At 40.4% G+C, this 22884-nt stretch overlaps 1 protein-coding gene across 4 annotated transcripts in view; it reads left to right on the top strand.

The window, feature by feature from the left end:
- The window catches only part of dapk1 (death-associated protein kinase 1), an 82021-nt gene extending 63135 nt beyond the window's left edge, over positions 1 to 18886 (top strand). For 3 of the 4 annotated variants that reach the window (XM_015397618.1, XM_015397619.1, XM_015397620.1), the window contains exons 18-26: positions 706 to 804; positions 5169 to 5246; positions 7559 to 7778; positions 9609 to 9794; positions 9929 to 10126; positions 10991 to 11129; positions 11277 to 11397; positions 11518 to 11706; positions 14920 to 18886. In XM_015397618.1, coding sequence (XP_015253104.1) covers positions 706 to 804; positions 5169 to 5246; positions 7559 to 7778; positions 9609 to 9794; positions 9929 to 10126; positions 10991 to 11129; positions 11277 to 11397; positions 11518 to 11706; positions 14920 to 16203 — 2514 coding nt within the window. In that variant the 3' untranslated portion in view covers positions 16204 to 18886. The remainder of the gene's footprint in view (positions 1 to 705; positions 805 to 5168; positions 5247 to 7558; positions 7779 to 9608; positions 9795 to 9928; positions 10127 to 10990; positions 11130 to 11276; positions 11398 to 11517; positions 11707 to 14919) is intronic. The other variant, XM_015397621.1, reaches the window with a different exon arrangement.
- Positions 18887 to 22884: the final 3998 nt, after the last annotated feature.

Below are 22884 nucleotides of genomic sequence, written 5' to 3'. Positions count from 1 at the left end.
TATTTTACATCCAAGTAGTATGGAATTTTTCATATATACACACACACATCCTTTTCAAACAGATGGTTTCGATATCGGCCAATAAGGCACAGCCAGGTATCGGTATCGGGGCCAAAAAATGGCATCGGCGCAACACTGTCTCTAATGTCTAAAAGCAGTTTTAATGTACCATAGATAAAACATCATTCCATAGGTTTATTTCTTTAACCTTTTATAGTTTTAAAACAGATATAATATACACAGAGGCCAGCTTTAGGTGAAGGCAAGAAACAATGAAGGATGTGTGAAATGTTAAAAAAATAACTACTCTTGTTATCATTTTTGCTACCAATACTAGTACTAATGCTATTATTACCAATATGTTCTGTACACTAACTGTTATTTATATCGGTAACCTGGATAAATTTGCACTCAGTTATTGCTATAAAGTTTTAACACCATTTCTCTGACATATTGAACCACAGCACTGTTGTCCCTTCATTAGCTCTGCTGTGCTACTTTCATTTGTAGGATGATGTATTATTCAAGGATTAAGGAGGAGTTTGTCTTTGCATTTTTTAAAGGTAAAGGCCTACAGACTGCATAAACATGCTAACAGAATCATTGTTAAGACACTTGGTTGATAGTGAGATCCCACTTTCTGAAGAGAAATAGTTTTTTTTATCATGTTTCTCATAACATTTTTATTTTAATCTTCTTCTCCAGTATGGTAAAACACCTCTTCACCTGGCCGCTGGAAACGGGAGCCTTGAGGTTGTCCGCCACCTCTGCCTAGCCGGAGCTAACATCGACGCCGTCACTAACGTGAGTCACTTCCCCCCTTTGGTTGGAAATCCTAACAGATTCACCATTTCAGGGAAGATCCAACATAACCATTTTAGTATAGCAGATAACCACAGTTAATAATAATAAGTAGCTCAGCCTCATTTAGAAATAATAAAAAAAAGATCTCCCTGATGAAATAACAGCTTAATTGTTTGAGACATTTTGTCACTTTCTGCTTGAGCTGCAGAGAAATTGGTGATAAACAGATTTGCTGCTGGGAAAATCACACCCCAAAACTCAGAATAAATTGGTCCCTCGAGTCTTTCTTCACCCAGTTGGAAAAAATAGCTGGCGCCATTGGCGGTTTGTTTCTCCCGCTTAATGAATTCCATACATTTTTGTCATGGATGTTTTGTAAACCTTTAAATAGACAAATCTGAGTTTTTTTTTAGAGTGTCTACTGTGAGAGTGATTAACCTCGACAAGATTCATTTCTCTAGGTTTGCTAAAAGGATTTTTATTTTCTTATTCTAAGATTGATTTGCATTTACACAGAGATCGTTGTTGGAATCTGAGGCTAAAGTGATCGATCTGTGTGTGAAATTATTGTGGTGTTGGCATTTTTATTTTTGTTCAATTATAGTTAAAGCCATTTTTGAGAATTATCAAAATCTTTAAGCAACGATATGTAAAATCTAACATAGAAATGAAATCAGTTAATAAAAGTATTAAATCGTTTATTAAAGGCGGGGAACAGTTTTTATACATAAGGCAGAAAGCACTAATATTTGGGATTAATTAACAGATGAAGAATTAAAGCAGTCAGATTTATTTGGAAACAGTTTTTTTTTTTTGTTTTTACTTTTTTTTCTATGAACTTTCTGGACTAACTTTAGACTGGTAGACTGGTTTAGTGTTGGCTTGGTCCTATAAGTGACTTCAGCAATCTCACATTGTTTAAAAAACTGGAAGCTTGTTCAGGTCTGTGTGTGGACAGTATAAATGGTGAGTCTGATGAGAAAACGGTTTGTTTTAAGTGGTCATATTTGTCTTGCCACTCAGTCCTCTGAAAGTGTTGGAGTGTGACTCCTCTGGGTTTCCAGGCCTCCTCTCTTTAGAGGAGACAGCCCATGTCTGGCTCCTTAACAAGGGAGTGAGGATGAGTTATGAGGTCCAGTTGTTTCAAAGTTGCCTCTTTTTCTCATTTTCACAAATGAAAGGAGAAAAGTTCAAACTCTTAAAGGAGACGGTTCAGCGCCATGGATAGTGATGAGGTGTAGGAGCCTGATGGCTATTAAAGCTCCAAGACTGTTTCCAACTCCAGCTGTTCCACACAGATCGTTTTGTCTTCCCTTCCTTTGTGGTTGATATTGTATGACAGCTGAGGTGGAATACATTTTGAAATGTATAATTAATTGTCCAGTTTTCTGTGTTGCATAAAGGAATGTCAAGCTGAAGCATCTAGATGTTTTATTTCTGAGATTTCCTTCTCCTATTTGACATTAAAAATAAATGTCTTATATTTAAACCCCTCCATGACTCAAACGCTGTCCGGTTGCTTATATAATTATTCCTCATCCTTTGAAACTCTTCATAGCAACAGTTATGTAATGACCTGGGTGTTGTGGTGCTCCCCTCCAGCTTGTGTGATTAACAAGCCTAATGTTCCTCTGTGGTTGCCAGGCATCAGTAGTAGTAATTGTGACACTCTGCCATCTGTAGCTCTCCTGTTAAATTTCTAAGACATTAAAGTGGTCAGTGTTTAGCTCAGAGGTGCTCTCCTGATATGATATACAAAAATGATGCAGACGTAGCAGCAGGAAAAGCTTTAAGCCATTTTTGTCTATAGTGAATCACAGGTTGTTTATTTTTTTTCTTTGTTTTTATCCATAACAAACTATGGAGACTGTTTCTCCATTTGGAGCAACAAACACATCCACACAGCGACAGATGGCTCTGTTCCTAACACCTAAAACCATTTATTTTTTTGGGAGGGGTGGTGTTGACTGTGCGTTTTGGGAAGGAAACGGGTTAGAACAAATTGGAAATTTTCCAACAGTGCTTCAAATATGCAGTGATTATCAATAGACTGAGGAATCTAAAATGTAGGCTTTTCCTTAAACAGAATAACGTTATTGGAGAAAACGGGACTCTCGCCTCTTAATCTCACAGCTATCTTTCTAACATTATCTGAAGGCAAAACAAAAATATGTTTTTACAAACATAATAAAGCTTCAATAAGTTCAGATTCCTTAGAAGATGAAGAAAGCCAAAACGTTTATTTAAAACCAGTAGAAATCTACAAATTCTGAAACCAGCCGGCAAACCTAAATGTAATTTCCCACTTTTAATTTGAAAACTAGCTGGTATTTACCTAATTATTTTATATGCTGATGGAACAAATTAGGTTTAATGATTCCCCCAGACCTACAGAATCAATTTATCATTTAAACAGGACCTGTCTCGAAGCCCATTCCCCCCATCCTGTTCTCCCTCCGCTGGCTGATGCCTGGACTCACCAGTGCACTGGTGGTGCTCGGTTTTTGGGGTTGGATGCTTGGGTAGGTACTGGCTTATGCTGGCGGCTACCCCCTGGGGCCTGGTCGGCGCTCCCGCCAGGTGGTGGGACACCCCTCGGGCCTCGGATCCCTCGGGCCTATTGCTGGATCCACTTGGGGGTGGCTGGCTGCTGGCGGACCCCGCAGACTTGTCCCCATGGCTCCTTGGAGCTCCAGCATTGCCATGAATGGGGAATTTCCTCTGGGTCATCCCTCCTCCCTTGGTGGGGGGTCGGATTTCCTGGGTTGGCCTCTCTTGGCCGCCTTTGCTCTTAAAGGTACACTATGCAACCGGTGTTGATTTTCCAGCGAGGCTCCCCCCAGAGGGCGAAAGTAAAAGTGCACTGTCGTAAATATGCTCAGCTGTTCTCCTGGTTTCTCCGTCAAGCCAGGCGCGGTTGTTTTGAGCTTAGCAGCAAATGACTAATGCTGCGTTCACACTGGACGTAGCTGGCGCGACAGAAGCAGCGAGTTTACATGCAAAGTCAATGGTTGACGTGCGTCAAGGCGCAGCAAAAGGTCCCGCGGCGCGTTTTGAGCAGCAGGCGCAGCACGTCTGAGCAGCTGAAGCAGTGCGTCGGGTGCGTTTAACGCAGGGAGAGAGACACAGCGCTGATGATCACTCCTCTTAAACAGTTTATTGACGCCTAAATTAACTTAAAATGCAGAAATCTGCCGGCAGAATATGCAGTTTGGATTATTTAGATGAAAAACACCTACCAGCTGCCGCGGTGAACCGCTGCTGATGAAGGGATCCATACTGTCGGCGCATCCCTGGTATGTGGGGGTCTGAGCGGCTCCGACAGAAAAAATATTGAAGGCAGGATAATAATCTGAATGAACTGACAGCACTGATTAAGTTTTCAGGTGTATTTTCTCACTTAAACACATATTAAAACTACTTTATTCCCACTGATCACAGCAAATATAGCTGCAAGGCAGAGAAAGGATAGTGAAGCTCCGCCCAATGCGCCTCAGACACACTTTTGCACCACGCAGCCAGAGCAGCAAAGCTGCTTCAGCCGCGCATCAGAACTAACTGGTACAAGCAGCAAAAAGGAAGCAGCAGACGCGATTGTGCTGCTTTTGCTGCGTGAACGTTGCATAACTGCACAAAGATTGCCACTGTGCTAGCAACGAGAATGCTTTTAACTGGGGGCGTGTAGCAGTTCTCGCCGTAAAGCAAGACTGACTCTCACGAGACTTCTGAGCCTGTGGGTGCGGGTCGGTGCTCCTGCAATTGCAAGTGCAGTATTTCCCCCACAGACCACCAGGGCGGCCGAGAATACCTTTGTTCAACCTGAAATGACTCATCCATAACGTTATGGAACACATTAATTAACTGAAAAATGTTGCATAGTGTGCCTTTAAAATCCCTTGGTGCGTCTGGGGCTTTGGGTCCCCTGGCGCTCGCCTCTGTGCTCTGGAGGGGCGTGTCTATGGCTCTTCACAACCACTATTGAGCATTTTCCTTTGGATAAACTTTGCATGCATATGTGCACTCTCACAAACAACTACAGGGGCTTGGTTCAAGGTTCTTAGAGATTAACTTCCACACAGAAAGCCCATATTTTTATCTTCTGATATGTCTGTTGGTTGTGCTTTTTTTTTTTACATCTCTTTGCAGGTGATGAAGCAGACTGAAGAAGTGTTATCGTTATCTCTCTTTTATCTTTTTCTTTCTTTTTTTTTCCTTTTTTGTCTGTTTTTCCCTTACTGTTCTACTTACATTGCAGTGTCCATAAAATCTGCAACACTCCCTGCATTAATTATATTCTAGCAATTTATATGCATAAATCAAGTGGAACAATTTGGCGATAGCCTTATTTTCTTCGCCCAATGCAGGAAGGAAAGACGGCAGAGGATTTAGCTTCAACTGATCATCATGAGCACATAGTGGATTTACTGGGAAAGCTTAAAAAGGTAAGGATGAAAAAAAAAAAACATCAACACCTTAAAAAAAAAAAAAGAAAGGAGTCAATTAACGAATTGTTTTCAAAAGCCTTAACGTAGTTAGCGATATAAGACTAAATGTCTGACGCAGGTGGTGATGATGCAGTCAGGCAGTGTCAACGCCCGACTATTTTGGTGTAGAGGTGTAGAGACGGCAATAGAAGCGTGTTAGATTTTAACAACATGTTGATGGCACGTTACCCCACACATAGAGCCATACTTCGCTATATAAACTCCGTCATCTGTGTGGAGATGCACGTGTTCCTCCCAACGCACACTATTGCTGGAAGTTTTCAGCACTTTAACCAGTTGTTGGATGGTCTTGAAGAAGTCAAAGGAGTTTGGTTTGGCTTCATTTTTAGCCACTTTTTGTTTAATGCCACTTCAGGGGAAATAGCATGGCTTACAGTGAGGGGCAGAACTAGCTGTGGGGTGAACATGCTGCTAGTGGTCGCACTCCATAGACACCCTGGGCTGTCTGGTTGGGTGGTACGGGACTTCACCTGGACTGAGGCTTATTATTGTAGCTGTTCAGTGTAAATCATTACAAATAGACACATTCAACCTTATGAAATTACAGCGTTATGATCCATCTGATCAGAATCCTCCAATACCCCGATTTTAAAATAACTTCAGCCTGTGGGATCCAATAAGTCAGTGCTGGACACAGTTGGGTGGTTACATTTACTTGAGTAACTTAAAAATGAACATACTTTTCGTAATTTTAGAGCAATGTACTTTCTAGTTTTACTTGAGAAAAACTCTGGAAAAAGTATCACTTCTTTGAAGTAAAATGTCCGACTACTACACCCATTATGAGCAATTTTACTTAATAAAATAGTAAATAACTTTAAAATACAGTAAACAATATATTGTAATTTAGCCTATTCTAACAGTCTGTTACTATTTCTTTTGCTGTATGTTTGTTATCTTATTCTTTGAAATGCCAGAATTTGTATATAACTATATTTTTTTAACTTTACGTCAATTGGTAAAACATTAAATGAGTTACTATGATCATGTGTAGGGAGTAAATCAGTTGCTCAGTACTTGAGAAATACTTTATTCGCTCTTCCTTGAGTTATTTCTTGGATGGCTACTTTTTACTTTAACGTCAGTAAAAATATGATGAGGTAGTGTTAATTTTAATTGATTCATGCCCTGGTTTTTGTGAATCTCCAATGTTCCTATACATGTATGCCACCGGATTTTAGTTGCAATCAGGGTATGGATAAAATTAGTTTTTTTGTTGTTGTTTTTTTTCAAATTTGGTACAAGTAAAGGAAATGCACAGAAAAAGGTTGATTATTCAGTATCTCCTTCCTACTTGCTTCCTTTCAGTCTCTTTGCTTAAAGCCATTTTGAAATATCTACCATGAATAAATGTGACTTTGTCAAAAACAAAATCTAAGGACTCTTACCAATTTAATCCTGAAAACATTGGAAATATAAGGATAAAAATGCAAGTGGACCCCATCTAAAGCAGAATGATACCGACTTACTGTCTGATTCCATTTTCTCATCAAACCTGCTGAGATTCAGAGCAGAGTGCGAGAACATGAAAGCAACAACTGTGAAAACAGTCATCCTCTGCATATGTTGGGCTAAATTAAGACGTTTTAACACATGGAAACCAGATTCGATAGAAAGATCGACTACTCAAGGCGTCAGAAACAAAGAAAAGACGGAGCACATTTGGTTCAACGTGAATATTTGTCCTCTTTGAACCACAAACGCTGGAATTACAAACTGCATTTACACAATGCAGATTCATAACCCAGGTGGGAGTGTGGAGTGTTTTTACATCCCACACAACCACTCAGAGGGTTGGAGGCCACTTCTGATGGCTGACTCATCTGGTGGATGGTTACAAGACAGTCTTACTTGTTAAAAAATGTTTAACTGGCAGGATTGTAGAGCTACAGGAGGGAGCGAACATTCTGGCTGTGCCAAAAGCATCCAGATCTTTTTAAAATCCCATCCCCTTTTATGCTTGTTATCTATCACGTGTTCCATATTTAAAGAACCCGTGACGCTTTTGAAACTGAGAAGATTTGTTATGGTCTTAGAAACCACAACAGATGGTGGAAGGTAATTCTTTCCAAGGTGGATGTTCATAGTGCTGTACACAGCTATATAAATGGGAAATTAAGTGGGGGAAAAAAAGTTTGGTTTAAAAACAGAGAAAGTAAACATCCATGTTGATCATAAAGGGTAGACGGATGTCAGTGATACCTTTCTCTTCCTCTGTATTCCTCTTAACGTTTCTCTCTTGTAATCAGGACAACCACAAACTGAGCTACATCCAGCAGCTGCGTCCCACTCAGACCATCCAACCCAGGATCAAACTGAAGCTGTTTGGACACTCTGGAGCTGGAAAGAGCACCCTGCTGGAGTCTCTGAAATGTGGCATCCTGCGCAGCTTCTTCAGGAGGAGGAGGACGTCTCGTATGACAAACGCGGCCCGACACCCCAACTCCCCCATCAACTCCAAACCTGCAGGTAATTGACAGCTCTCCATGAATCAGCCCAGTCTGTGGATGTTGATGGCTATGCTGTTGTAAATTGGTTTTAAAAATGACAGAACAGGCAATCTGCAGGTTGAAAAGAATCAGATGTTTCTTTGTTGAATGAAAATGTTCAAATGATAAAAAAAAGTAGAGAAACATTTATCACAAGTAAATGAATGGAAAAGGAAATATGGTCGTCATTCTCTCAGCAAAGAAGGTGCTAAAATAAGGAAAGTCTACTTCATCCAACCATGTTATGAAATGGATACAATGAAGTGAATGTTTTACCTGCAGCCTTCATCAGTTTTAACCTAAGGTTAGAAATCTGAAGCAGTTTTATTGATTTCACTCTTTCCTACAACCAATCTTATTATGGAAAAGTTCTTCCTTTTTTTTTTAAATCCCTTTTCGGTTTTCCTGGAATATTTTTTTTGTGTAGATTATTAGAATCAGGATTCCTTTGTGCAAATCCAAGGGCAGGACAAATATATGAATGAATAAATATGTAAATGTAACAGAAACAACCTCGATTTTAAGAAAAATTTATTGATACTAAATAAATAAATATTGATGTTTAGGGTTTGGATGAGATTGTTTTATTCAGGGCAACAACGGCTCTTAGAGACAGTTTTCTAGTTTATTTATTTACTTATTAGTATTAGAGGTAGAATTTAATCCTGGCAAAGCTAAAAGTTTAGCTGTTATTATTTGTCCAGACGTAAATGTGTTTTCCTTAAGCTTTAAGAGATGATGTTTGTAAATGACGGAGCCATGTGATAGCGACTTTTTAAATATGATTATAGACCTCATTAAAACATCCAATAGCCAAACTTAAACCAGAGCTGTTAGCTCCCAGACAAACAGACAGGATCTCTGCTCTGATATCACATCAGGTTACCGATCACATCCCATCCACAAGCTGGGAATCCATCAGCTTAAAGAACAACAGTAATTAACTTTATCATGTGTTCTATAATTATATTGAGGTGAATCTAAACCAGGTTTGTCTTTTGTGTAGCTGCACCAATGCAGCACATAGAGTCAGAGGGTTGGAGACGACATCTCATTTACATTTCCACCTCCTCCAGAGGTGGAGGAAGCTGAAGGCCTGCAGAGCAGTAATAAAAACCAAACATTCTCTGGAATGACCTTAAGGGTCGAAGGGAATTTCACTGCATGTTTTAGGATCTATGCAGTGCTAGTTGTCACATGTGCCATTAGTGTTTTGTTTCTGCTGTATTTGGATGAATTCTAAAAAAACACTGGATGCATCTAAGCTGTTTAATAGGATCTGAATGTTTGACTTGCTTTAGGCCCATACTGTGTCTGAGGGTAATTTCAAACATGAAGTCTTTCCAGATTTATTTTTAGTAGAATGTCGCCCCCATGTGTTGCAAAGCAAGAAGTGTTGGTGAAAACTACACAATAGCTACTCCTGCACAATGTTTAATCATTTTTGGTGTTTGTTTTTCTTTGTAGCAGTAAAGACATCGTTACCAAATATGACATTACACTTAAGTTCTTTCTTTGTGACACATTTTGACATAGGAAAATATTTTCTTATCAAGTAAGGGTAAAATTTTGCTAAGAATTGAGGAAATATTATTGATTTGTATATTTTGCATTTCTAAAACAATTGCCTAAACAAGAACAATTCAGGATGTAGATGCAGTTCAGCTACTCCAGTCTCCTAACTCCAGTCCGACTCAGTGGAAAACTGCCAAGTTCTCAAGAATTCACACCTGTTGATCAATCAGCTGCAGCACAATAGTGATAAAAGCTGATTGGTAAAAAGTCTCCTGTCCCTCGCTTGGTTCCGTAGTCTCTGTGAGCATCTCCAACTTATATCCTGGCTGTGAGAACGTGAGCGTCCGCAGTCGCAGCATGATGTTTGAACCTAGCCTGACCAAAGGCGTCTTGGAGGTCTTCACCCCCGTCCACAATGCTTTGTCCACAGCAGACGAGCAGGCCACCAAGGCCATCGACATCCAGCATGCCAACATCCACGGTGAGAAACCCATAGAACCTGAATAACACCCACTCTCTTCTAACCTAGATCTTTGTAATTAAATGCATAGATATGTAAGAATTACATATTATAGAATTAAACTTCTATGCTTTCTTTTTCTCCTTTATCTGAAGGTGTAGGGGATTTCAGCATATGGGAGTTCTCAGGAAACCCCGTCTACCACTGCTCCTATGACTACTTTGCAGCCAATGACGCCACAGCGATCCACCTGGTCTTATTCAGCCTGGAGGAGCTGTACGAGACCCAGCTGGGCCACATCACGTACTGGCTGAACCTGCTGAAGGCCCTCACCCCACCCCAGGACAACATCGGTGAGGGGAGACCAGCCTCAGGCTACATTTGCTGTCTTCTTTAAATTCCTGGTTTATGAAACAATCTTAAATCTTTTCCATCAACTTTTTACCTCTACAGTTTAACAGAAAATAATCAAATCTGTCGTATTAACCAAACAGCATGAGAGTTAAAACTCTGACAATAAAACTTAATGAAAATAGCTGTAAGTTTAGCAGTTATTCTCTAAAAAGTGGTTAAAAAACAAGGCTGGACTTCAGTTTCATCTGAAGGAATGACGCCCACTAAACAGATGAGGAAGCCTCAGCTTCACAGTCATCTTCAAACCGTCCTGCAACCCTACATCTCAGTGATCCAGGCTAACAGCATCCTGTTTTTAGAAAAGGCCAAACAGCATGCACTTATTTCCCTCTTTTACCTCAAGAATAGTTTCCAGAGAGGTCAGGAAGGTCAATACCGGCTCACTGCTCAAGCTTATTGTTAAGAGGAAGGATCAAAACAATTCTACAGCATTAGAGTTGTATAAACAATATACATAGAAATTGTTGGGGAATTATTGGAGAAAACATGAGCAAAATGATTTTAAAAAACTGCCAGTTGGTAAAAGTGCATAGAGGCTGCTAAACTCCTTTGTAGATTGTCTGAAGGAACCAACTTTCCTTCTTAGTGAAACTGAACTGAAAGTGAACTGTGATTTATTTATGTAACGTTAAACATGGAAAAGACACTTCTAATGATTTACCAGGACAATACATCATTAAACCTTAAAAAAAAATTAAATTATGACAGTGGTGTTTACTCTGTGTTCTAAAAAATATAAAAATAAGCACCCCAAAAAGCTAAATTAAATCATTGTTCTGATTTTGGTTTTTGTGTCTGAGCAGTGTTTGGAGGTCGGATCCAGCAGCCCCTGTCGGTCGTCCTGGTGGCGACGCATGCCGACTTGGCCGACATCACCAGAGCGTTCTCTGGCGAGTTCAGTTACGATAAAGAGAAAGCGCTGCTCAAGGAAGTCAGAAACCGGTAGGGAATCAAACTTAAGCGAAAAACTCCTGTAAAGCTCCTGTATAGAGATAAGATTTGAGAACAAAAAGCACATCACAATCCTTGACCTTTTCTTTGCTTTTTTCTGGGTTTTTTTGTTTTTGTTTTTTTTTTTTTTTTTTTTAGCTTTGGTAATGATCTGCAGATCAGTGACAAACTGTTTGTGATGGACGCCGGAGCATCGAACTCCAAAGACTTGAAGCTGCTGAGGAGCCACCTGCAGGAGCTTCGGACCAACATCATCTCTGTGAGTTCTGCAAACATCCTCAGAGACATCCTCACTTTGTGTGAATATTAAACCACCTCCTCTCAGTTTTCTGTCTTCATCTCTTTACTGCTCTCACCTTCCGGTTGTGCGTTGTTGCAGAGTTGCAGTCCAATGACGCAGCTGTCGGAGCGCCTGCTGGCCGCCCTGCCGTCCTGGAGGAAGCTGAGCGGACCTAACCAGCTCACATCGTGGCAGCAGTTTGTCAATGACGTCCAGGAGCAGCTCAACCCGCTGGTCAGCCAGGATCACCTGCGAACACTGGCCATGCAGCTGCACAGCATGGGGGAGGTGAGGCTTCAGGAATCAGAACCTACATTTGTTTTTTCTTCTTATGAATTCTCGGTTTCCAGTTATCGTCCACCAGGGTGCACTGCTGATTCAGAAAAAAAAATTTAAGCACCTTTTATTGGTAAACATAATAATCAATCTCTGCTCAGAGAACATTTAGTGACTTTGTGTTCACCAGAATGTCTCAAGACAGAAAAAGAAAAAGAAAGTTTAATCTGCAGCTCTGTCAGCATGACATTCACAGAGGCAGATTTACAGGTCCTTCTCAAAATATTAGAATATTGTGATAAAGTTAATTATTTTCCATAATGTAATGATAAAACTTGAACATTCATATATTTGAGATTCATTGCACACTAACTGAAATATTTCAGGTGTTTTATCGTCTTAATACGGATGATTTTGGCATACAGCTCATGAAAACCCAAAATTCCTATCTCACAAAATTAGCATATTTCATCCGACCGATAAAATTAAAGTTTTCTTAATACAAAAAAAGTCAACCTTCAAATAATTCTGTACAGTTATGCACTCAATACTTGGTTGCAAATCCTTTTGCGGAAAAGACTGCTTCAATGAGGCGTGGCATGGAGGCAATCAGCCTGTGGCACTGCTGAGGTGTTATGGAGGCCAAGGATGCTTCGATAGCGGCCTTTAGCTCATACAGAGTGTGGCGTCTTGCGTCTCTCAACTTTCTCTTCACAATAACACACAGATTCTCTATGGGGTTCAGGTCAGCAGAGTTGGCAGGCCAATTGAGCACAGTGATGCCATGGTCAGTAAACCATTTACCGGTGGTTTTGGCACTGTGTGAGCTGCTGCCAGGTCGTGCTGAAAAATGAAATCTTCATCTCCATAAAGCTTTTCAGCAGATATAGTAGCATGAAGTGCTACAAAATCTCCTGATAGCTAGCTGCATTGACCCTGCCCTTGATAAAACACAGTGGACCAACACCAGCAGCTGACATGGTACCCCAGACCATCACTGACTGTGGGTACTTGACACTGGACTTCTGGCATTTTGGTGTTTCCTTCTCCCCAGTCTTCCTCCAGACTCTGGCACCTTGATTTCCAATTGAAATGCAAAACTGAGCAACAGTCCAGGACAGGCACCTCTGCCGCCGTTTCTGGTCTAAAAGTGGCTTGACCTGGGGAATGAAGCACCGGTAGCCCATTTCCTGCACACGCCTGTGCACGGTGGCTCTGGAAGTCTCTACTCCGGACTCAGTCCACTGCTTCTGCAGGTCTCCAAAGGTCTGAAATCTGCCCTTCTCCACAATCTGCCTCAGGGTGTGGTCACCTCTTCTCGTTGTGCAGCGTTTTCTGCCACACTTTATCCTTCCCACAGACTTCCCACTATGGTGCCTTGATACAGCACTCTGAGAACTGCCTATTCGTTCAGAAATATCTTTCTGTGCCATAGCCTCTTGCTTGAGGGTGTCAATGATGGCCTTCTGGACAGCAGTCAGGTCGGCAGTCTTACCCATGATTGGGGTTTGAGTGATGAACCAGGCTGGGAGTTTTAAAGCACTCAGGAATCTTTGTCAGGTGTTTAGAGTTAACTTGTTGATTCAGATGATTAGGTGCATAGCTCGTTTAGAGACCTTTTTCATGATATGCTTATTTTGTGAGATAGGAATTTTGGGTTTTCATGAGCTGTATGCCAAAATCATCTGTATTAAGACAATAAAAGACCTGAAATATTTCAGTTAGTGTGCAATGAATCTAAAATACATGAATGTTCAAGTTTTATTATTACATTATGGAAAATAATGAACTTTATCACAATATACTAATATTTTGAGAAGGGCTTGTACATTCACTCATTATCAGCATCAGCAATCTTTTGTCTTCCCTGGTGTTTATTTAAAAAAACAAAAAAAAACTCAATTTTAAAATCCAAAAATTTATGTATAGTTGCAGACTATAGTTGCAGTATAGAAGTCTTGATTTTTCTTTTAACTTGATGGCAAAGAAACATCCCCAAACCATGATGTTGACACTACCGTGCTACAGAGCTGGCGGAGTGCTGGTATTGGAAACCCTCATCTTGACCTCTCCAAATGTGTTCCGCTGGAATCGGATGCTTCCATAATCATTTTGGTGGGCGCATTTCGAAGTATCACAATAGAAGCGCTTGATTGTTGCTCCACAATTCATTTCAAAAATAATTTAATTTATTAAAGAACGATGGAAACCATTTTCGCCTGTCTCATAAATAGAAGAGTTAGAAACACACTTCTCTCTTGACATCTCCCGGTGTCATGAACCTACCGCTAATATTAGCCGATATGATAAAGTTAGGACAGTTTGCCTAAATCAAACACATTAATTAAAACCTTGGTCCTGATCTCTGTAGTCTGCTCTAATCTGCCACCTCTACTTCCTTTTTTATTTTTCTGCCACCTCTACTTCCTTTTTTATTTTTCTGCCACCTCTACTTCCTTTTGTTTTTAACTTAAGCGTCGGACGACATTATATTTAGCATCAACTGGTTAATTCGATCTAATAAACATGCCTAATTCACATTGTCATATATATACATATATATATATATAATATTTTTTTTTATCACAAAAAATTGGATGGAAAGAGGTGAGTATTTACCTCCACAGACCATAAAACATAGTTTTCTGGTTTCAAGAGTTATTGAGCAGATGCTCCTGGATCTGTCTTTGTATCAAACTGGTCTCAGAGCCTTGTTGCTTTTACAAATCCTGATTTTTTTTTTTTTTCTTTTTCTTCAATCTGTTGTGATTGAGTCATAAGCTTCAAACTTGGACTCATTTGGGTTTTATAACAGGACCTTCATCACAGTTATACATCCTCAGTATTGGATGTATTAAAGAGAATGTAGCCTCTGGAAAAGGCCTCATTTCAGGTTAGCAGAATTATCTTATATAGATCCAGATTAATGATGGAAGCTTTTTGATAATGAACACAGTATGTTGCTTTCCATTTGCTAAGGTATGTTTTCCAAATGTTAGGCTGGGTTTATGTACATATAGCACACTGCAAGAGTAACTTTAAAGCCTCTGTGGTCAAAATAAAAAAATGAATTAAAAAGGAACCCTCTGTGGTTATTATTTGAAGTATAATCTCTTTTTTTAGCCTTTTAGATGTAAGTCTTCTATCAGTGTAAATGCACTCTAAGCTGCTTTAGCTCCAACTTATCCAACTTCTCTGATTTGTGTGTTTTCCACAAACATCCAGATCAACATCATGCAGAGTGAGACGGTGCAGGACGTCGTCATCCTCGAGCCTCGCTGGCTCTGCACAAACATCCTCGGTAAACTGCTCTCTGTGGAAACCCCGAAGGCCATCCACCACTACAGGGGGCGCTACAGGTTGGAGGAGGTGCAGGCTCTGGCCCCTGAAAGCGATGTGGAGGAGCTGCTGCAGATCCTGGACGCCATGGACGTGTGCGCCCGTGACGTCACCAACCCATCCATGGTGGATGTTCCCGCCCTGATCAAGACGAACGGCCTCCACCGCTCCTGGACCGAGGAGGAGGATGAGGATTCGCTGATCTACGGCGGGGTTAGGCTCGTCCCCGCCGAGCACCTCACTCCGTTCCCCTGTGGGATGTTTCACAAGCTGCAGGTGAACCTGTGTCGCTGGAGCCACCAGCAGAAACCTGAGGAAGAAGGTGGGGAGGAGTTGGACGGAGACATCCACCTTTGGACCAACGGAGCCAAAGTGAGCCAAGCAGGGGTGGAGGCCATGATACTGCTGGTCAACCACGGGCAGGGCGTGGAGATCCAGGTGCGCGGACCTGACACAGAGCGGGCCAAGTGCTACACCCTGCTGGACACCATCTGTAGTATAACAGAGAACCTTCTGGCCTCCACGCTGCCTGGACTGCTCACAGCCAAATACTACCTGAGCCCTCAGCAGCTGCGGGAGCACCATGCCCCCATCATGGTCTACCAACCCAAAGATTTCTGCCGCGCTCAGATCCAGAGGGAAACTTCACTCACCAACACCATGGGCGGCTACAGGGAGAGCTTTAGCAGCATCCTGGTGTTTGGCTGCGCTGAGGTTTACCAGCTGGGGACTCTGGGGATGGACATCCACATCTCCGACGTGCCCTTGCTGGCTCGCAGGAAGCTGTGCCGCATGCTGGATCCCCCCGATGCATTGGGGAAGGACTGGTGCCTGCTGGCCATGAACCTCGGACTCACTGATTTGGTGGCCAAACACAGCAACGGGACTCCAAACGGCACGCCGGACTCAGACTCCCAGCGGGCTGAGCTGCAGCCCAGCCCAACCGCGGCGCTGCTGCGAGAGTGGAGCAGCAGAACCAGCAGCACGGTGGGCGTGCTGATGACTAAGCTAAGGGAGCTAGGACGCAGAGATGCAGCTGACTTCCTGCTGAAAGCCTCTCCTGTGTTTAAGGTCAATATGGAGGCTCTGAATGGGGCCCCTAATGGATATCCCCCTACCTGCAACGGTGGCACATCATACAACTCAATCAGCTCTGTCATATCCCGCTGACGATTTGCGCAGCTTCCTCACCAAACGTCAGTCTGAAGCGCCCAACCTCTGCTTGAATGGCACAGACTCAGGCCTGAGTATAAAAGTGCAATCATTAGTCCAGCTGCTCGCTCTTTACTAGTTGTTAGATCCAGATGTTACATTTGTGATCTCCACATCTGTACAGCAGACCTTTCTCTATTAATGTCTTCGAATCCCCAAAGAGGAATCCTGTGCTTTTAATCTTGCAGCGCTGCTTAATAATATTCCTCCTACTCTGCTGCACACAAAGTTAAAATAGGAAAAACTAAACCTTGAAATCTCCACATGAAGAAGTGCTGGAGTTTCTAAAAAGTTGGCAGCAGGATGTTTTTGGACCTCTTTCATATCCACCCCCAAAGTTTAGAACTAGATCTGTGTGTGTTTTTAGTAGGAGGCTGCCATCTCTTTTACATTTAAGGTTTTCCCTCATTTTACTTTTTTTTGTTTGTTTGTTTATCTTGGTGTCTAATTAATAAATTAAGAGCATTTTTAAGAGTGCCTTCGGGGCCTTCTACCTCCCTAAAAGCACAAACGGTCTTATTGTTGCGACTGTGGTTCTTTTTAAACATCTGAAGAACTGTGCCTTGTTCAAACTAAATACCAGAAAAGAATTCAAAAAAGTTCAACATTTAAAGGTTGCATGTTTAGTTTAAAAACATGAAACTCTGCTTATGATAAAAGGCCTTGAAGTTTAGATCTTATCGGGGGGGAGGGGTCGGACCAACCAAAATAATTCAGATTAAGGATTCAGCCCTGGTGTAAGGTTTATCAGATGTCACCAATGCGGATTAAATGTATTCAAGAATAAACTTGTCTCAGACCAATACCTTATGAAAGGAAATTCTTGTACATGCAGTAAAAGGACTCATTTTACATCAGTATTTAATGTTCCACTTTAGTATTTTACTTCCTCGCGCTGATCTTCCACGTATGTTAGCCGTTTTCATCTGGCGCCATGAAAATCCAGTCCAAACCAGCTCATAATCTGCTGCCCAGATAGCTGATATATTATGTCATATTATTGGAAACATTTTCTGCTGCTTTTAACAAGTTCACATCTCACTGCTGCTAAAAATGGTTAATCCATAGCAGTTGGCTAAAATGCTAGGCTAACGCTAACATGTTTACTCTGTTTTGATAGGACTCATATATTTGTTTTTATCTATATTTTACTGTTGCTGGTTGATCCTCATACGATGTAATAACTGCTTTTTCAGCTGCTTTCAGGATAAACGGGGGGAAATCTGAGAATAGCAGGCAGCGAGTTACATCAGCCAATCGTCTCTTTAACTATTAATGTTATGGCGGTTAAAAAACCCCATCACAGATTCATGAAATCTATATCCACCATGCAGTTTTGCAAGCTTTGCTCATAAACTGAAGCAGCTCATCTCATTGAGGCCATGTTTCATGTAGAACCACTGATGGTTAACAGTCAGTAGGTTCTGGAAGCAGAGTTTCATTCGGACATAGATCACTAAGACATGCTTGGATCGGGACATCTCTAATATCGATTTTGGGTAATGCCTTTTTACAGGTCCCATAATTTTCTTGCCTTTGTACTTTAATCACAAAATCCCTGAACAAAAAGTTTCTTTAACTTTACCCTCACAGTTGAAATAATGAACAATAATTGTATTTTTCTTCATTTTTGGCACCATCCTCTACTGTTACTGTCACTGATTATTTTTAAGCTGCTTTAACAACTGATATTTGGTCATTATGTTACAGTCTGGTTGTGTTTTATTATCTTTTGTTGCTAAATTCAGTATTTGAACAGAGCAATAGTATGAGGTAAAACATTTTTTTTACCGAGGATTAGAAATATGAATATCTTCAGTTAAAGATATTTTAAATCTGAACCAACAGATAATTTTCCTCATGTTTTCAGCTAATATGTCACTAAAACCTTCGTGGGAAGAATAAACCAAAGATTCTGATGTTTTCTATGTTTTGCTGTTATGCAGGTGAGGATGGGTTGCAGTTTCTTGGTCGCAGTTTTGATTTCCTCCTCTAGGTGTCAGCAAACTCAACCCCAGGGGTCTATTGTTTACAGCATGAACTGGGACCAAATTAGAGCTGGGTGGTGGGCTGGTCTTTACAATCTATAAGGAAGTTCTGGGACCTGTAAAAATAAATAAAGCTATTCCTAAAAATGTTGTTCATTTTGACTAAAGGAACTATAGCCATTTTCTCCAACAAAAGAACAACATTTGGAACTTTTCCCCACATAATTATAGGGTCTTATGGAGTGCTGTTGATTGAAATTGACTAAATTGTTCTTGTCAAATGCTACAAACATCGAAAATCATCATGGCAGACAGGGTGGAGTCAAGCTTCTTATTCATCCTAATGAATTTTAATAGAAAGTGCCATAAAAAAGTAAAAAAAAAAATACAAGATAAGCTGGATTTGTTTCTTTGTTTGTAGTTTAGAAAATGTTTCCTTCTTTGCTGTTAAGTAACTGGGCAGCTTGTCACAGTCGGCTCTGATGCTTAAGCTTACCGTCCGCAGTGTCAGGTGTTTTCCTTTTTGCACAGTGGCGTTGACGCCACCTTCTATCAAACTGAATTTGAGCTTCTGTTTGCATCGCTGCGGGTTTATAGCCAGCCACGCGTCGCTTCACATTTTCTTTCACTTTGCCTTTTTACACCATGTTCAGTAAAAAGCCAAAGTGATGGAATGAAAGTCGGTGGGAAACGTTTACTGAAGGCAGGAATGTCTCTTTATGTGAGCAGGTTTTCGTGAAGTTCATGCTATTCTAATAAAACAGGAAATATCGTGACTTTCAGAGCATCTATTCTGAGTATTTTAATCCCAAGAGGTTTATAGAATGTTGTTTTCTAGGAGTTGTTCAATAAGAGCTTCAGTATTTCCTGTTTCTCACTTCCTCCAGTGTTCACCAACTCAACCTTTTAAGGTTGGTTTCTATCAGCTCCAACTTGCCAGTAAACGCAGCAGACCTCTCCTATTTTTGGCTCAAACATAGAGAGGCAAAATGAATGTTGAGGAGGGAATATCTAAAAAAGACTCCATGTGTATAAATCATGGTGGAATAAAACCACCCAAGCTGTTTTGGTGTCCAGGGTTTTCTTGTGCTGTCATTGCCAACGCTGTGTGCCTGAAACGCACTGCTTTAACCTTGTGTTGTTGCCTTGTATAGATCATAGGGAAGGGATGTTTTTCGGGGGGGAAGGGGAGAAAAATGTTTGCCTTTTTCGTCTTGTTTCAGAGAAAACGCAGCACCCCATGTTTTTAAGAACTGAGATTTAACCGAAGGGTTTGGATTTGACGGACAGCTGAAGATGGTTTCTGTTTGATGGAGACTTTGGTCTGATCGCCACATTGCACATTGTCTTTTTGTCCCTATTTATGTTCTGTTCTTATAGCATGTCTGAGAATGCCATGTTCTTATTACTTCTGACACTTTATGGTGTAATACATTTTATAATAAATTCTTTATTACCTTTTCTTGTCTCAAGTGGTTTTCAATGTAGCTCCCCATAATATGAAAAGCAAGTCGTTGTTTTTCTCTTAATATCACCTCTCCTTGGCTTTGCATATGGGGCTTTTCTTCAGGGTGTAATCCTGCAGACCTAGATTGCCCTGGAGGTTTATTTTCGTGTTTGTAAAACCATTTCTATATTTAATTAGGGTCATACTTTGAATCAAAAAGATGGCATGGCCTGTGCTGATTTAGAGAAACGGGCCCACAGCATTACAGGTCCTCCATTATACAATTGGGTTGAGGTGATTTTCCATATATATCATTTTTTTGTCATGTCCATCTCCAGTATTTGTGTCTGAATAGTTCAGTCTCGACCTTCTATGACCAACCCCCACAGCTCCGGTCAACGTGCCAGTGGAGTGAACTGCTGTAGAAACCGTTTTCTTTTTCATTACTGCCAAACAGCCGCTTGGCTTGCTGTGATAAAATCCAGGATGCTGGTCTTTGCTTTTAAAATGTTACCACCAGTACCAAGAAATTGAATTCACTTGGTTCCTTATCCATATAATTATCAACCCTAAAATCTTTATATATTGTGCTAATCGGCACACATCAACCTGTTGTCTTGCATTTACTACTCTAAAGAAAAGATAAAAGATTAATTAAGCTGCAGACATTTTGATCAGATTAGCAAGTTGAATACTGAATCACTTCAGCTGAAGTTAAAATATGCCAAAAATTGTTAAAACATTTTACATATATTTACTTTAAGGAAAGATAGATTTTAGGCAATTTATGCAGCGTCCTAAGATGTTTTTGAACATCCTTACTGCAGGTGGCATGACTGGTCTTCAGCACTTTTGCTGTTTCTGTGATCATCAGATGGTGCCTCAGCTAAAAATAACACCAAGCAGCAGGACTGTTAAATATTACTTTCTTATTTTGATGTTTAAACTTCTCCCACAACAACTACTAAACACTGCAGTCTGCAGCTAGGCATTCTGCCCCTCATTCACTGAACCAAGTCCTCCAAACATCATGAGTCAAATGTTAACATCTCTGTTTATTTACTGTCACTTTAGAACCAGAGAGATGCATCCGGTAATCACTTTTAATTACAAATTACATTTTATTTCTAATCTGCAGGCTGATTTTTTTTTTGACTAACGAAAGGAAAGAGAGTTGGAAATATGAACCATTGTTCCAACTTTGGGAACTGGGGTTAACTATCCAAGCAAACTTTGCTGTGATGGATGAAAAGGAGCTGCTTTCATGATTCAATGAACTGAAATGCATCAAGCAAAGAGAAAGATGATGGTTCTGCATAAACTTAGCAACACGAAGAGCGTCAGAAAATTGCTGTAGCTTATCCTCAAAACTGTCATAATAAAAAGTGATATGTTTAAAAAAAAAATACACATCAGTGGCTGGTTTAATGTATTATGCATGATTTAATTCTAACATTCAGTAGATATAAACCTCCTGTATTACATGCACTGGTGTTTAGATTGGATGTGGCTCTTTCCTATAGTTACAGCTGATTCACCTTAAGCTGGAAAGGATTAAATGTGCTAATCGACAATCTTTCTATATGTTTTGTCAGCACAACTTCTCAATACAAGGTGTTCACTCTTTATTTGTTTCTGATGGATATTTTTCTCTTATTAGTTTATATGACAAAAATTCATAGTGCGTCATTTCAGGGCACTTTAGAGTGCGAGTAGAACTAATATATTTAAAGAAATAATCAGATCATTCAAATTATGTTGATAAACCAAGAGTCTGTTCCAGTTTGGATCAGGGTTAGAAAGCAGTGTGGTCAGTTTGTTATAATGGTTTTCAGGTTAAAGCAATCCCTTGTGCTGAGCAAGCATATGGTAAAAGTGGAAAGGACAACTTTATTAAAACCGGGCTCATTGTGAGCAGCCATCGGTCCCGACTGACGCAAACAAAAACAAGAAAAAAACAGAAGCACTGATCTAGGAATATGTTCTACGTTGGAGAACATGTTGAGCTTGTTTAGTTGCTTCATTTAAGAGAAAAAAATTATCAGCTCTGAGCCAGTTAGACAATCGATGGGGGATTGAACAGAGCACAGATAGCTAGTGGAAAAAAGCAGCTGATTTGGGGGTAAATGGCTGCTTGACTTTCCAATTATTATACAATGCAACAGGCAATTATGTATGTGGTTTTTATTAAGTAAATTAAAAGATGTAGATTTTTATTTTACATTAAAATTAACACGTAGATAGTAAATTCGGCCTTTTGTGGCTGTGATTTTTTGCAGCAGCTAAAACAAAAACTCTCACAACAGAGAAAACTTGTAAATAAAGCTATTATGAACACTATTTTGGGGCTCTTCCTGCAGTCTAATCTGCAGATGGTCCAGCGCTTTCAGTCACATGATAGCGACCCGCCTCCGGCTACGGCTTTGTCTCTGCTTGTTCTGTCTGCTGTGTCATGCTGCTGTGTTTGCTTTAAGATCACAGAAGGGCTTCAGGTTTTGTTCAAACGTGTCACGAGGTTTCCTCGGAACAACACCTATAGGACTTGTTTATGTGTTATGTAGGGAGGCCATTAAAATAAGCATGTGTTCTAGTTCTCAGGATTCCTTAAGTCAACAGTCAAAACATTTCTTTTTAGCAAAACTTTTGGTACCCTTTAAATGTTTTTCTCTCTCTCTCTCTCTCTCTGTCATTATTATTTTTATGTATTTCTTTTTTAATGCTTTTCTTTGTTGTAATACTTTGAGGCAAAAAGTAGAAAAGTGCAGTATAAATCAAATGTATTATTATTATTATAACAGTTAAGCTTGTGACTGTTTTTGTACTACTGCTGAACCTCAAGCTGATAGGGAAGTGACTTATCCTATGGACTAACAGGCTGGGTTTCATTCTCGGCCATAAACCTATAAGGAAGTTCTCTATAAATAAAAAAAACACCTTTAGAGGAACAAACACACAACTCTGTCCTCAGGGTAAAGAGATCTGCTGAATCTGTTATGCCACGTTTCTCAACCTTTACATGTCAAATGTTCCCCTTTAATACATGTTAAGTGCAGCAGACTAATAGAAGTTCTGTATTTTGGTGATAAAATTATATTGCAGCTATTTTTTTTTCTTTTCCTATCAATGATGTAAAGGGGGCGGGGCCTAGTAGGTCTAGAGCAGAGCTGGGTGTGGAAGAATTAAGATTGCATTGCATGCAAAGAG

The sequence above is a fragment of the Cyprinodon variegatus genome, unplaced genomic scaffold, assembly GCF_000732505.1.
Source record: "Cyprinodon variegatus isolate N-32 unplaced genomic scaffold, C_variegatus-1.0 Scaffold875, whole genome shotgun sequence".
NCBI lineage: Eukaryota > Metazoa > Chordata > Actinopteri > Cyprinodontiformes > Cyprinodontidae > Cyprinodon > Cyprinodon variegatus.
The sequence above is the reverse complement of the archived record's forward strand: the minus strand, read 5'-3'. Positions and strand labels throughout refer to the sequence as shown.